This window comes from Hemiscyllium ocellatum, chromosome 14 (assembly GCF_020745735.1).
Source record: "Hemiscyllium ocellatum isolate sHemOce1 chromosome 14, sHemOce1.pat.X.cur, whole genome shotgun sequence".
Lineage (NCBI taxonomy): Eukaryota > Metazoa > Chordata > Chondrichthyes > Orectolobiformes > Hemiscylliidae > Hemiscyllium > Hemiscyllium ocellatum.
The window spans coordinates 519816-535590 of NC_083414.1; the positions used below are offsets into that span (position 1 = coordinate 519816).

At 45.5% G+C, this 15775-nt stretch overlaps 1 protein-coding gene across 1 annotated transcript in view; it reads left to right on the forward strand.

Annotated features, from left to right (window-relative positions):
• LOC132822200 (protein kinase C delta type-like) overlaps window positions 1-15775 on the forward strand; it is a 107157-nt gene that overhangs the window by 83238 nt on the left and 8144 nt on the right. Inside the window, exons 13-14 of the mRNA XM_060835270.1 lie at window positions 1716-1807; window positions 3372-3434. Coding sequence (XP_060691253.1) covers window positions 1716-1807; window positions 3372-3434 — 155 coding nt within the window. The remainder of the gene's footprint in view (window positions 1-1715; window positions 1808-3371; window positions 3435-15775) is intronic.

Sequence of the window (15775 nt, forward strand, 5' to 3'; positions counted from 1 at the left end):
TCTATATTCTCCTGTATCCTTTTGACAGACCCCTATGCTTCCTGCTACTCCACCATTCTGTGTCCTCTGCAAACTTACTGATCATACCAACAGTGCCCTCTTCCAGATCATTTATGTATATCACAAACAACAGTGGCCCCAGCACTGACCCCTGTGGAACACCACTGGTCACCTTTCTCCATTTCAAGAAACTCCCTTCAACTACTACTCTCTGCTTCCTGTTGCTCAACCAGTTCTTTATCCACTGAGCTAGAACACCCTGCACACCATGTGACTTCACTTTCTCCATTAGTTTACCATGGGGAACCTTATCAAATACTTTACTAAAGTCCATGGATGTGACATCTACAGCCTTTCCTTCATTTATCAACTTGGTCACTTCCTCAAAGAACTCTTAAGTTGGTGAGGCACGATCTCCCCCACACAAAACCCATGTTGCCTCTCACTGATAAGCCCATTCTTTCCTAAATATAAGTATATCCTTATCCCTCAGTACCTTCTCCAGCAACTTTCCCACCACCGATGTCGGGCTCACTGGTCTGGAATGTCCCTACTACCTGTTTTGAACGTGGAGGGGGGCAACATTAGCAACTCTTCAGTCCTCTGGTACTTCACCTGTGTTTAAGAATGCTACAAAGATAACTGTCAGGACCCCAACTATTTCCTTTCTCTATTCCCTCAGCAACCTGGGATAAATCCCATCTTCTAGTGGTTATCTAAAATAAATCCCTGACATTCCAAAATCAATAAGTAACAATTTATTTATCTAGCAGTGAACAAATTATTAAAAACTGAATAAATCCCTTCTAGCTAATAACTATTCCCAAGTAAAACCAGATTCTAGTGGTAAGCTGTTCCAATAAATAAAACTCCCACTTATATACAAAAAAACCCAGAATTTAGTCTGTCAAAATTACAGCCAGCACTTCTAGAATGTGTTGTCCCTTCTCCATCATTGGTATTGTTGTTATTTAAATGGTGCTTTCTTGAATATATGGATGACTGTGTGCAAGCCAGCAACTCTTGAGAGCTGATGGCCATTAGTTCTGTGGGATAGCAGCTAGCTCTGGGGTATTTGTCCAATTGCCCCCTTTATACCCTTAATGACATATCAATATTTCTCACACTTGGGTTGGTCCTATGCTGTCAAAACCATCAGATTTAGTTTAATAGGCTTTTAGGTATCTAAAGTGCTTGATTCAAATTGACTGGCTAAATTCAAAAGTCTGTTGTCTTGGTAAAAACAACTGCTTGGCCTGCTAACTATACATCCATTCGATACAAATATTTCTGTTCGGGCGCTCTCTGTGTACTTGCAAACTCAAGCTGCGGTTCTCAGGCATCCATTCTAATTTCTAGGCTCAGAAAAAGCGCCATCTTTTAGAGGGACCCCACAATGCTTTATTCCCCTAGCATTTTACAAACACCAAATTCAAACTTCCTGCCTCCCAACCTACAATTACTTAAATTTGCAACAGTAGGGTAGCGGGTAGATAATCAGGCTATCCCTGATGGGCTAAATGGTTTCTGGCTCTGGAATTGATGCTGGTGTTAGTGGGTGGTTCTGGTAGGTATGGAGACTGAGTTGGGATTCATGGGACTGTTGAACAGATTTATTCTGATGATTGAGTTGATGATGGATTGTAGATTGTGAGAAAATTGAATTGCACTCTGAATTCAAAATCTGAAAGTTAATGTTTTACTTTCACGGACAGGAGCATCTATTCTTTGTCATGGAATATTTGAATGGTGGTGACCTGATGTTCCACATTCAGGAAAAAGGACGTTTCGATCTGTACCGTGCGATGTAAGTCAATCCTCCACCTAACCTTGGTAGTGGTGGGGGTCTTCGAGTATTGAGCTAAACTATTCCACCCCACTCTCCTCTCCTCATCTTGTTCACCCTGAGTTTCAAAACCACGCCCATCCTGAAGCAGTTTTGAGAGGAGCAGTTTACCCTCCTGTTCTGCCCAATATTGACCCCTCAATCAAACACAAAACAGAATTCTGATCAGTAACACGTGGGAGCTGACTGCGTGTGAATTGTCTGCCATGTTTCCTACATGATAGTTATTGTAAAGTGCATCAGGCTCTCTTAGAGAGGTGAAAGCTGCTGTAGGAAAGAATTCCCCTCTACAGTTCAGCTTCCTTTAATCAGTTTGTCTGGAGCTAGATGTCTGCAGCTGAGGTTTTTTAAATGTCCCATTGCCGTGAGATTAGTGAAGACTCCCAGATTGATGTTACCATTCTGATACGATGATTTCAAACGCTGTGTTGTGTTCTTGGATGTGAAATGTCAAAGTGCCAGACTCTCAATAGAAACTCCCTAGAATGTATGTTATGGAAAAGACACCTTCACTACCCATCTCTGGTTTCCCAAGAAGAATGAGGTGCTTGTAGGAGATGGAGGTGCTATCAAAGTCCTCCATCTTGAGAATTGAATGCACCAGGGTGAGGCATGGCTCGAGTATCCAGTACCTATTGGCCAGGCGTTTTCCTGAACTTGCACTCCAGTCAGTCTGGACTTTGTTTTTATTCGAAGTCAGCTCTGTTTGACCTCTCTAAAAGTTTGTATTATGTGTTGTTTGGGAACTTGGGCTCTCGAAGAAAATGAAATTTTGGCGTTTCACTCTTTGAAGATAGCAATTTTATTCTTAAAGAATCAAAACAGAAAAGTTCTGATTCTTTAAAAGTATTGGACCGAAATGGCATTTCTAAGAAGGCACGTAAAGGACTAGACAATTTACATAGTGAGTGTTTTTGACTCAGTAAGACATAGATGGCGAGGCCAAGAGCATGTTCTGTAAAGAAGGTGAAATATCTGGTATCTTCAAGATAACTAATGTTTCCTTTTGAGTTAAGTGAAAAAAGTCAGAGTTAATCTGTCTTACGGAAAACACACCAAATAAGCAATTAAGAAGTAAAGATTGGACTAATACTTCACTGTGGTTCAATGTCTGTTCAGAATATTGGTGGGAAAAAGTTGAGACTTTTGCTGGTTATGGTAGATCTTTTAAAATTCTTATGTTTTTTTTCCCCCTCTTTTATGTAATAAACTTGAGTTCTTTTGTTGAAAGTACATTGGCAACCTCTTGTGAATGTGTTCAGTTACTGATCTCCATAGTAGTCAAATCACAAACTGTAAAACTTAGGATCAACATTCCAGGTTACACTGAGATCAGTCTTTGTTGGTATGATTACTAATTGGGGCTGCAATACTTCAAAAGCTTTTACTCAAGGGTATGAGTACCCAAAGAACAAAGATAGAGCTAAGCTTCACTGTGTAAATGGTGAGTGGATCTTGTAGAATCTGTTGTAAAGTGTTTGATGGATGGCATATGTAACAAAATGGTTTGCTTCTGATTCAACAGGTTTTATGGAGCTGAGATAATCTGCGGATTGCAATTCCTGCACTCAAAGGGGATTATTTATCGGTGAGTATGAGGATCATTCTGAGAGTTACAGGATACTGCACGCTCTGTCATCATACAGTTGGACAGAGACAGTGGGATCCCTTTTCAGGTAATTGCAAGTTGGGTTGAGAGTGGAGGAAATGGGTCTTGTGGACCTAGTGAGCTCAGAAGTCATGAGGGGAGACCCTATTCCCTTCAGTATAGGACAATACAGCACAGAACAGGCCCTTCGGCCCACGATGTTGTGCCGAACTTTTGTCCTAGCTTAAGCACCTATCCGTGTACCTATCCAATTTCCGCTTAAAGGTCACCAATGATTCTGACTCTGCCACTCCCACAGGCAGCGCATTCCATGCCCCCACCACTCTCTGGGTACCCCTGATCATCCCCCCTATACCTTCCACCCTTCACCTTAAATTTATGTCCCCTTGTAACACATTGTTGTACCTGGGGAAAAGGTCTCTGACTGTCTACTCTATCTATTCCCCTGATCATCTTATAAACCTCTATCAAGTCACCCCTCATCCTTCACCGTTCCAATGAGAAAAGGCCTAGCACACTCAACCTATCCTCGTACGACCTATTCTCCATTCCAGGCAACATCCTGGTGAATCTCCTCTGCACCCTCTCCAAAGCTTCCACATCTTTCCTGAAGTGAGGCGACCAGAACTGCACACAGTACTCCAAATGTGGCCTTACCAAGGTCCTGTACAGCTGCAACATCTCCTCACGATTCTTGAATTCAATCCCTCTGCTAATGAACACTCATACACCATACTCCTTCTGACAAGCTCTATCCACCTGAGTGGCAACTTTCAAACATAGATCCCAAGATCCCTCTGCTCCTCCATCTTACTAAGAACCCTACCGTTTACCCTGTATTCCTCATTCTTATTTGTCCTTCCAAAATGGACGACCTCAGTTGACAGGGTTGAATTCCATCTGCCACTCCTCAGCCCAGCTCTGCATCATATCTAAGTCCCTTTGCAGCTGACAACAGCCCTCCTCACTATCCACAACTCCACTAATCTTCGTATCATCTGCAAATTTACTGACCCACCCTTCGACTCCCTCTTCCAAGTCACTAATAAAAATTACAAACAGCAGGGGAGCCAGAACTGATCCCTGCGGAACTCCACTTGTAACTGGGCTCTAGGCTGAATATTTACCATCTACCACCACTCTCTGACTTTGACCGGTTAGCCAGTTCTCTATCCAACTGGCCAAATTTCTCACTATCCCATGCCTCCTGACTTTCCGCATAAGCCTACCATGGGGAACCTTATCAAATGCCTTACTAAAATCCATGTACATTACATCCACTGCTCTACCTTCATCCACATGCTTGTTCACCTCCTCAAAGAATTCAATAAGACTCGTAAGGCAAGACCTACCCCTCACAAATCCGTGCTGGATGTCCCTAATCAAACAGTGTCTTCCCAGATACTCATAAATCCTATCCCATGTACTCTTTCCATTACTTTGCCTACCACCGAAGTAAGACTAACTGGTCAGTAATTCCCAGGGTTTTCCCTATTCCCTTTTTTGAACAGGGGCACAACATTTGCCACTCTCCAGTCCCCTGGTACCACCCCTGTTGACAGTGAAGACGAAAAGATCATTGCCAACGGCTCTGCAATTTCCTCTCTTGGTTCCCACATAATCCTAGGATATATCCCGTCAGGCCCGGGGGACTTGTCTATCCTCAAGTTTTTCAAAATGTCCAACACATCTTCCTTCCTAACACGTATCTCGTCTAGCTTACCAGTCTGTTTCATACACTCCTCTTCAACAATACGGTCCCTCTTATTTCTAAATACTGAAGAAAAGTACTTATTCAAGACCTCTCCTATCTTTTCCGACTCAATACACAGTCTCCCACTACTGTCCTTGATCGGACCTACCCTCGTTCTCGTATAGAAACAGGCCCTTCGGCCCAACAAGTTCACACCGACCCTTCGAAGAGTAGCCCACCCAGACCCATTCCTCTACCCTATATTTATCCCTGACTAATGCACTTATCACTATGGGCAATTTAGCATGGCCAATTCACCTGACCTGTGCATCTTTAGATTGTGGGAGGAAACCCACGTGGACACAGGAAGAATGTGCAAACTCCACACACAGTTGCCCGAGGTGGAAATGAACCCGAGTCCCTGGCACTGTGAGGCAACAGTGTTGACCACTGAATCACCATGCTGTCCCTATAGGTGGTGAGAAACTGGAGGAAGATACAATTCCATGGCTAAGGTAGGGGTAATGACAGGAAGTTTGACCATAGGCCTAGATATGACAGAGGCAGATAACTGGGTGCTCCTGATCTTCATGACAAGTTCTTACTCAGTACCTCGTCCTCACATAAGTATGGATAGGGAAGACAAGGATGAATGCATCTTGGAGTATAGAACAACATTAGATGAGCAAAATCGGTTCTGACTGTATTTGTCCAGTCAATCTGGCAGTGATGGTTCGGTGAGTTCCTGGAGCTGAGGGTTGTAATGGCTGGGGAGATCTTAAAGGGACGTTAATGGTGGAGATTAGAGTAAGATTGAGCAGATCATATTTGTAACAATGTTGTTGGGAATGGGGGACCTAAGATTGGGATCTTGAAAGGTCATTGCCAGTAAATCGGGAATAACGTTTTGTTCTTCCAGAAGGAAGGCTTTGGAGGGGAAGTGGATTGTGATATTAAAGTTAACAAAGATGGCACCATCTGTGATCAACAATGGAAAAGGGTTAGATCCAAGCGAGATGGGAGGCTGAAGAGGCTAGCTGCCACCGCATGGGCTGGGGAAGCTCCGAGCAAGAGCAGAAATCAGGCTAAGGACAGTGAACTCAGAACAGGAATGAGCTGGAAGTTGATGTTTGTAAAGTTACAGAAACAGATGGAAGCAGTGAAGATGTTTTGGTGAGAGTCTCTGTTTGTGGTTTGGCCAATTGAGAATAAGGACTTTAATGGAAAAGTGAGAGGGTTGCACCAAGAATGAAATGCTCAACCAAGGAGAAAGTGCTGAGGAGACAGGGCAGCAGACACAGATGTTAGCATTGCCCAACAAAGCAGCTGCTTCTGCTCATTCACTACGGGAACCATCACCCATGCCCTTCAGAATCTCAGAATAGTTATAACACAGGCGGAATCATTTGGCCCATTCTGTCTGTGCCAGCTCTGAGCCCATCCCCTGATATTTTGTGACCCTGTACATAATTCATTCATCTCTATTTATCATTTATGTATGTCACTCTCAAAGTCTCAGTTAAACCTGCCTCGAGCACATTTCCAGGCAGTGCATTCCTAACCCTAACGACTCGATGTGTGAAAAAGGATTTTCTCATATCACATCACATTTGTTTCTTCTGCCAAATTCAGTTTCAGGAGCTGAGAAATAAGTGAAACACAGGATCCTGAGGGCAGTAATCCTGAGAAATACTACCTGCATGATGAGCTTCACCATTTAGGCAAAGGCAGGTCAGGGAGGTAAATGCATGGCCTGAGGAGAGATTTAGATTTTTGGAAACATTTGGATCACTTTTGGGAAAAGAAGAAGCTAGGCTTTTCCTGAGCAGAAACAGAACTAATGTCATTGCAGAGAGAATAACTAGTGTAGTGGGAGTGGATTTAAACTTGTACATCAGAGGATGTGGTTTGACTAATGGGCCTAGTTTTAGAAGTACCAAAGGGCAAAGGAGAGAAGATGGAGAACAGGGAAAAGGAAGTGAGGGAAGGCTGGAGTGAACAAAGAAAGCGTAGCCTTCTAATTGGCAAGGAAGTGAAAGGCAGGGTTAAATTGCGCACATGCAAATGCATGGAATAGAATGAATAAAACTGGTGAATTTGAAGTTGAAGTTGCTCGAGACAGAGACACGAGATAGCATTGACACAAAGGTGTCTCAAGCCTGAACAAGACAGGAGATTTAACATAGAACATAGAAAAATACAGCGCAGTACAGGCAATGTTGCGCTGATCCAAACCCACCTAACCTACACTAGCCCACTTTCCTCCATATAAAAAATGAGGTCTGCAGATGCTGGAGATACTGGTACACTGGCACCACCCCCCACCTTTTCCTCCGCTACATCGATGACTGTATCGGCGCTGCCTCGTGCTCCCACAAGGAGGTTGAACAGTTCATCAACTTTACTAACACCTTCCATCCCGACCTCAAATTCACCTGGACTGTCTCAGACTCCTCCCTCCCCTTCCTAGACCTTTCCATTTCTATCTCAGGCGACCGATTCAACACAGACATCTGCTACAAACCGACTGACTCCCACAGCTACCTGGACTACACCTCCTCCCACCCTGCCCCCTGTAAAAACTCCATCCCATATTCCCAATTCCTTCGTCTCCGCCGCATCTGCTCCCAGGAGGACCAGTTCCAACACCGCACAGCCCAGATGGCCTCCTCCTTCAAGGACCGCAGATTCCCCCCAAACGTGATCGACGATGCCCTCCACCGCATCTCCTCCACTTCCCGCTCCTCCGCCCTTGAGCCCCGCTCCTCCAACCGCCACCAAGACAGAACCCCACTGGTTCTCACCTACCACCCCATCAACCTCCGTATACAACGTATCATCCGCCGTCATTTCCGCCACCTCCAAACGGACCCCACCACCAGGGATATATTTCCCTCCCCTCCCCTATCAGCGTTCCGCAAAGACCACTCCCTTCGTGACTCCCTCGTCAGGTCCACACCCCCCAACAACCCAACCTCCACTCCCGGCACCTTCCCCTGCAACCGCAGGAAATGTAAAACTTGCGCCCACACCTCCTCCCTCACTTCCCTCCAAGGCCCCAAGGGATCCTTCCATATCCGCCACAAGTTCACCTGTACCTCCATACACATCATCTATTGCATCCGCTGCACCCGATGTGGCCTCCTCTATATTGGGGAGACGGGCCGCTTACTTTCGGAACGCTTCAGAGAACACCTCAGGGACGCCCGGACCAACCAACCCAACCACCCCGTGGCTCAACACTTTAACTCTCCCTCCCACTCCACCGAGGACATGCAGGTCCTTGGACTCCTCCACCGGCAGAACATAACAACACGACGGTTGGAGGAAGAGCGCCTCATCTTCCGCCTGGGAACCCTCCAACCACAAGGGATGAACTCCGATTTCTCCAGTTTCCTCATTTCCCCTCCCCCCACCTTGTCTCAGTCGGTGCCCTCAACTCAGCACCGCCCTCCTAACCTGCAATCTTCTTCCTGACCTCTCCGCCCCCACCCCACTCTGGCCTATCACCCTCACCTTGACCTCCTTCCACCTATCACATCTCCATTGCCCCTCCCCCAAGTCCCTCCTCCCTACCTTTTATCTTAGCCTGCCTGGCACCCTCTCCTCATTCCTGATGAAGGGCTTATGCTCGAAACGTCGAATTTCCTATTCCTTGGATGCTGCCTAACCTGCTGTGCTTTAACCAGCAACACGTTTTCAACCACTTTCCTCCATATGCCTATCCAATGCCCGTTTAAATGCCCATAAAGAGGGAGAGTCCACCACTGCTACTGGCAGGGCATTCCATGAACTCACGACTCGCTGAGTAAAGAATTTTACCCCTAACATCTGTCCTGTACCTACCACCCCTCAATTTAAAGTTATGCCCTCTCGTAATATCTGACTCCATACGTGGAAAAAGGTTCTCATGGTCAACCCTATCTAAACCCCTAATCATCTTGTACACTTCTATCAAGTCACCCCTAAACCTTCTTTTCTCCAATGAAAACAGCCCCAAGTGCCTCAGCCTTTCCTCATACGATCTTCCTACCATACCAGGCAACATCCTGGTAAACCTCCTCTGCACCCGTTCCAGTGCCTCCACATCCTTCCTATAGTATGGCGACCAAAACTGCACTCAATACTCCCAGATGCGGCCGCACCAGAGTCTTATACAACTGGAACATGACCTCAGGACTCCGGAACTCAATTCCTCTACCAATAAAAGCCAGTATACCATATGCCTTCTTCACAGCACTATCTACCTGGGTGGCAACTTTCAGAGATCTGTGTACATGGACACCAAGATCCCTCTGCTCATCCACACTACCAAGTATCTGACTGTTAGCCTAGTACTCCATCTTCTTGTTACTCTTACCAAAGTGAATCACTTCACACTTAGCGACATTGAACTCCATTTGCCACCTTTCTGCCCAGCTCTGCAGCTTATCTATATCCCGCTGTAACCTGCCACATCCTTCCTCACTGTCAACAACTCCACCAACTTTCGTATCATCCGCAAACTTGCTCACCCAGCCTTCAAGCCCCTCCTCCAGGCCATTTATAAAAATGACAAACAGCAATGGTCCCAAAACAGATCCTTGCAGAACACAGCTGGTAACTGCACTCCAAGATAAACCTTGACCATCAACTACTACCCTTTGTCTTCCTCCAGCCAGCCAATTCCTAATCCAAACCTCCAACGCACCCTCAATGCCATACCTCTCTTTTTTGCAGTAGCCTACCATGGGGAACCTTATCAAATGCCTTACTAAAATCCATATACACCACATCTACCGCTTTACCCTCGTCCACCTCCTTATTCACCTTCTCAAAGAATTCAATAAGGTTTGTGAGGCACGACCTGCCCTTCACAAAACCATGCTGACTATCCTTGATCACATTATTCCTATCCAGATGTTCATAAATCCTATCCCTTACAATTCTCTCTAAGACTTTGCCCACAACAGAGGTAAGACTCACCGGCCTATGGTTACTAGAGTTATCCCTACTCCCCTTCTTGAACAAGGGAACCACATTTGCTATCCTCCAGTCTTCTGGCACTAATCCTGTAGACAACGAGGACATAAAAATCAAGGCCAATGGCTCTGCAATCTCCTCCCTTGCTTCCCAGAGAATCCTAGGATAAATGCCATCAGGCCCAGGGGACTTATCTATTTTCACCCTTTCCAGAATTTCCAACACCTCTTCCCTACATATCTCAAAGCCATCCATTCTAATTAATTGTGACTCAATATTCACATCGGCAACAATGTCCTGTTCCTGAGTGAATACTGATGAAAAGTATTCATTCAGTGTCTCCCCAATTTCTTCAGCCTCCACACGCAACCTCCCACTACTATCCTTGAGGGGACCTATTCCTACCCTAGTCATCCTTTTGTTCTTGACATACCTATAGAACCCTAACCCTAACGTGGCGAAACTGACGACTGCAGATGCTGGAGATTAGAGACGAGAGTGTGGTGCTGGAAAAGCACAGCAGGTCTGGCAAGCCCTTCATGATGGATATTTAACATGCCAGGTTATAAGGCTTTTAGTAGAAACGGAATGGGTAAAAAGGGAAGAAGTGCAGTAATCTTGGTCAGAGATAATACCTTTTAGCCTGAACCCGATGTAGTTCCTTAATTAAAATCTATATAGTTGGAGGAGAGAAACAGGAAGGGAGTGTTGACCTTGTTGGATATTTATTATATAGGTGAAGGAAGTAGAAGAGCATTTGTAGGTAGATTACAGAAATCTGCAGGACAAGTAGAGTTGTGATGGTTAATGAATTCAGTTACTCAGAATAGATTGGGAAAAAGGTAGTGTGTGGGCCAAAGAAGGAGAGAAATTCTGCAATGTGTCCATGAACACTGGAACAGTATATTTCCAGTCCTACCAGGGAGGGAGCTGTGCTGGATCTGGTTCTAAGAAAGGAGTCAGGTGATGGCCTAGTAGTTTTATCACTAGTCTGTCAATCCAGAGAGCCAGGAGATGTTCTGGGGGTTGGGTTCGAATCCTGCTATGGCAAATGGAAGAATTTGAATTCAATAAACTGCATAAACACAAGATAGAACAGAACAGTACAGCACAGGAACAGACCCTTCAGCCCACCATATCTGTGCCAGCCATGATGTCATTCTAAACTAAGTCACGTCTGCACATGGTCCATATTTCTCTATTCCCTGTCTGTTTGTATGTCTTCTAAATGCCTGTGTTTTAAAGCTAAAACCTGCCTGTCGCATCTCCTTTCAAACTTCCCCTCTCGCTTTAAACTTATGCCCCCTATTATCTGGCATTGCCACCCTGGGGAAAAGACTCTGACTATCACCCTATCCATGCCCTTCATAACTTTATTAAATTCTACCTGGTCACCCCCTCGGCCTCTGATACCCTAGCGAAAACAATCCAAGTTTGTCCAACCTCTCCTTTTGACTAATCTGGAATTGAGTTAGTTACCAGGTTGATTCCAGGGATGAAAAGGCTGCCATACGAAGAACTTGGGCTTATACTCACTGGAATTCAGAAGAGTGAGGGAGGATCTGACTGAGGTATATAAAATGCTAAAAGGAATTGATAAGGTAGTTGTTGAACAGATGTTCCCTCTTGTGAGAGTCTCTCATGAGGGCATAGAGTGAGTGGAGGTAGGTTCAGAACTGAGATAGGGAGAAATCCTCTGAGGAACTCACTACCCCAGATTGCAGTGGAGGCAGTGTGTGGTGCTGGAAAAGCACAGCACGTCAGGCAGCATCCAAGGAGCAGGAAAATTGATGTATCAGGCAAAAAATCCTTATTCCTGATTAAGGGCTTTTGCCTGTAATGTCGATTTTCCTGCTCCTCTGATGCTGCCTGGCCTGCTGTGCTTTACTAGTACCACACTCCCGACTCTAATTTCCAGCATCTGCAGTCCCCACTTTCGTCTTTGTGCAGTGGATGTAGAATCAATCACTGGCTTCAAGAAAGTAATAGATGTGTTTCTGATGAAAAGCTGAATTACCTACTCCCGCTCATAATTCCTACGTTCCAAGAGTCTAATGGTGACTATGAATCCATTGTAGATTGTTGGGAAAACCCATCTGGTTTACTAATGTCCTTCAGGGAGGAAAGCCTACATCCTCAGCTGGTTTGGCTAATATGACTTCAGACCCACAGCAATGTGGTTGATTCTCAGTTGTCCTCTGGGCAATTAGGGATGGGCAGTAATTGCTGTCCTGGCCAGTGGCCCCCTCATTCCATGAATTAATTTTTAAAAAGGCCAAGTGCAGAACATCAGAAAGGGGGAGCATTTGGAAATTAGCACTAAAAATCAATCCAGGATTAAGATCACAGCCTGGAAAAGGGCAGATTTTAGGGATCTAAAAGTTGATAGTTTTATCTGCCAAATGCATTTCCGATGAATTTAGATACAAGGAGGGTGGGGAGAAGAAATGTAGTGGTATCACTCGGCAGCAATTCACCAAAGGCCCTCGGACAGCACCTTCCAAACCCTTGACCTACCTAGAAGGACCAGGGCAGCAGATACGTGGGATACTGCAAGTTCCTCTCCAAGCCAGACTTGGAAATATATTGCTGTGTCTTTACTGTCGCTAGGTTAAAATCCTGGAGCTCCCCCTTATAACACCCCTATTCCCTTCCTAAACCTTGTCATAAACTCAACAGCAAAAAAAAGCAGCTCTCCACTACTTGTCCCAGAATAACTGAAGAGTGGCTGGTACCTGGCCTTGGTGCCCAGTCACAGACACTTGGGGAAAGTGAGGACTGCAGATGCTGGAGATCAGAGTCGAAGAGTGTGGTGCTGGAAAGGCACAGCAGGTCAGGCAGTATCTGAGGAGCCGGAGAGTCGATGCTTCGAGCATAAGCCCTTCATCAGAAATGAGGGGTGGCTGAAGAGGGCTGAGAGATAAATGGGGGTGGTGTGGGGCTATGGGTAAGGTAGCTAGGAATGCAATAGATAGATGAAGATGAGGAGGGGGAGGGAGGAGGAAATGTGGAATCTGGTGAAATCCACACTGGTCCTGCGTGGTTGGAGAGTCCCATGGTGGAAGATGAAGGTGTTCTTCCTCCATGCGTCAGGTGGTTAGGGTTTGGTGATGGAGGAGGCCAAGGGCTTTCATGTCCTTGGCGGAGGGGGGAGTTGGTGTTCGGCCACAGGGCAGTGGGGTTGGTTGGTGCGGGTGTCCCAGAGGAGTATCTGAAATGTTCTGCAAGTTGGCGTCCTGTCTCCCTGATGTAGAGGAGACCACATCGAGAGTAACAGACACAGTAAATGATCTGTCAGATGTGGAAGGATCCTTGTGGTGCCTTGGACAGAGACGTGTGGGACAAGGTGTTGAAGTTGGAGGGTAGTTTGGTGGGAGGCGTGGACCTAACAAGGGAATCATGGAGGCAGTGGTCTCTCTGGAATGCAAATAGGGGTGGGGAGGGAAATTCATCCCTGGTGGTGGGGTCTGTTTGTAGGTGACAGAAATGGCAGAGGATGATGCGATGTATCTGGAAGTTGGTGGGATAGAAGATGAGGACCAGGAGGGTTCTGTCTTTATTGCGATTGGAGAGGGGGGGTGTTCAAGGGCAGAGATGCAGGAAGTGGAGGAGATGTGCCAAAGGGCATTGTTGACCGTGTGGGAGGGGAAATTTACAGTCTTTGAAGAAGAAGCCATCTGGAATGTTCTGTAGTGGAGTTGGTCTGCCTGGGAGCAGATGCAGCAGAGATGGAGGAATTGCGGATAAGGGATAGCATTTTTACAGGAGGCAGGGTGGGAGCAAAATTGGCCTCCAGAATTTTGCCCCCTGTCCACTCCCCGCATTTTGTTACTCTAACCTCCCTGTACCTGGATGTAAACCTATCAGCTGCATTGAGAGAGAACCTGTCCATGATTGGAGGAGCAAGTCCTTTATAATTTCTTTCTATTCTGTTGATAGGTTGACGTTTTCCTGTTTCTGCTGGTGTTAGTTTGGACAACTCTGACCTCAGTCAGCAATCTTTCTCTGCACACACCCACAGTGCTGGGCTGTCCTAGATATTTCCTTCCACACTGTTTGAACAAAAAAGCAATTGGAATACAATTCACAGTGGGCTCAGTGCCTTGTGTAGCAACACCTTCCACAGTTTCCTTGGTTTAAAGCAGTCCTTTTCCAACTTTGGTCCACACTCCAAATACAGAGTAAACTAAAGAAGTGTGATCTATACAATCCAATCCTGTCAGAATGTCAAAACTTAATTTTCATGGCTGTTTAAAATATTGTGTTTAGGTTGTATGTTTGCTCACTGAGCTAGAAGATTTGTTCTCAGATGTTTCGTCACCATGCTTGGTAACATCAGTAAAGCGCTGGTGTTCTATTGCTTGCTATTTGTGTGTCTTGGTCTGTTGTGGTGGGTGATATCACTTCCGGTTCTTTTTCTGAGAGTTTGGTAAATGGAGTCCAAATCAATATGTTTGTTAATGGAGTTCTGGTTTGAATGCCAGGCCTCTCGGAATTCCAGGGCATGTCTTTGTTTAGCATGTCCCAGGAAGGATGTACTGTCCCTGTCAAACTGGTGTCCCTCTTCGTCTGTGTGTATGGATACCAGTGGTAGTTGATCATGTCTATTGGTGGCGAGTTAGTGCTCATGTATTCTGGTGACTAGTTTCCTGCCCGTCTGTCCGATGTAATGTTTGTTGCAGTCCTTGCAGGGTATTTTGTGTATGACATTCGTTCTGCTGCTTGTTGGTGCAGGGTCCTTTTTTAAATTCATCAACAGCTGTTTTAGTGTGTTGGTAGGTTTGAATTACTATAATGCCAAGGAGCCGAAGTAGTCTGGTCGTCATCTCCAAGATGTCTTTAATATATGGTAGTGTCTCTGGGCTTGTTGTCATCTTGTTTAGGTTTGTTGTGTAAGAATCGATGGGTTGTGCTTATTGGGTACCTGTTGTTCTTGAATACATTTGTCTAAGTAATCTTCACAAATTTTCACAAAAATCACAAGTGATGGGCTTGTTAGTGGGTGAACATTTTGGTGAGGGTGACCACAATTCTGTGACTTTCACCTTGGTTATGGAGAGAGATAGGGTGCGCACAACAGGATAGATTTTACAATTGGGGGAAGGGAAATTACGATGCTGTAAGACAGGATTTGAGGAGCATAAGTTGGAAGCATAGGCTGTCAGGGAAGGATGTGGTGGAAATGTGGAACTTTTTCAAGGAGCAGATACGACGCATCCTTGATATGTATGTACCTATCAGGCAGGAAAGAAATGGTCGTGTGAGGGAGCCTTGGTTGACGAGGGAGGTTGAATGTCTAGTAAAGAGGAAGAAGGAGGCTTACATAAGGTTGAGGAAACAGGGTTCAGACAGAGCAGTGGAGGGATACAGGATAGCCAGAAGGGACCTGAAGAAAGGGATTAGGAGAGCTAAGAGAGGGCATGAAAAATCCTTGACGGATAGGATCAAGTATAACCCCAAGGCATTTTATGCGTATGTGAGAAACATGAGAATGACGAGAACAAGGGTAGGTCCGACCAAGGACAGTAGTGGGAGATTGTGTATTGAGTCGGAAGAGATAGGAGAGGTCTTGAACAAGTACTTTCCTTCAGTATTTACGAACGAGAGGGACCGTATTGTTGAAGAGGAGAGTGTGAAACGGACTGGTAAGCTAGAAGAGATACTT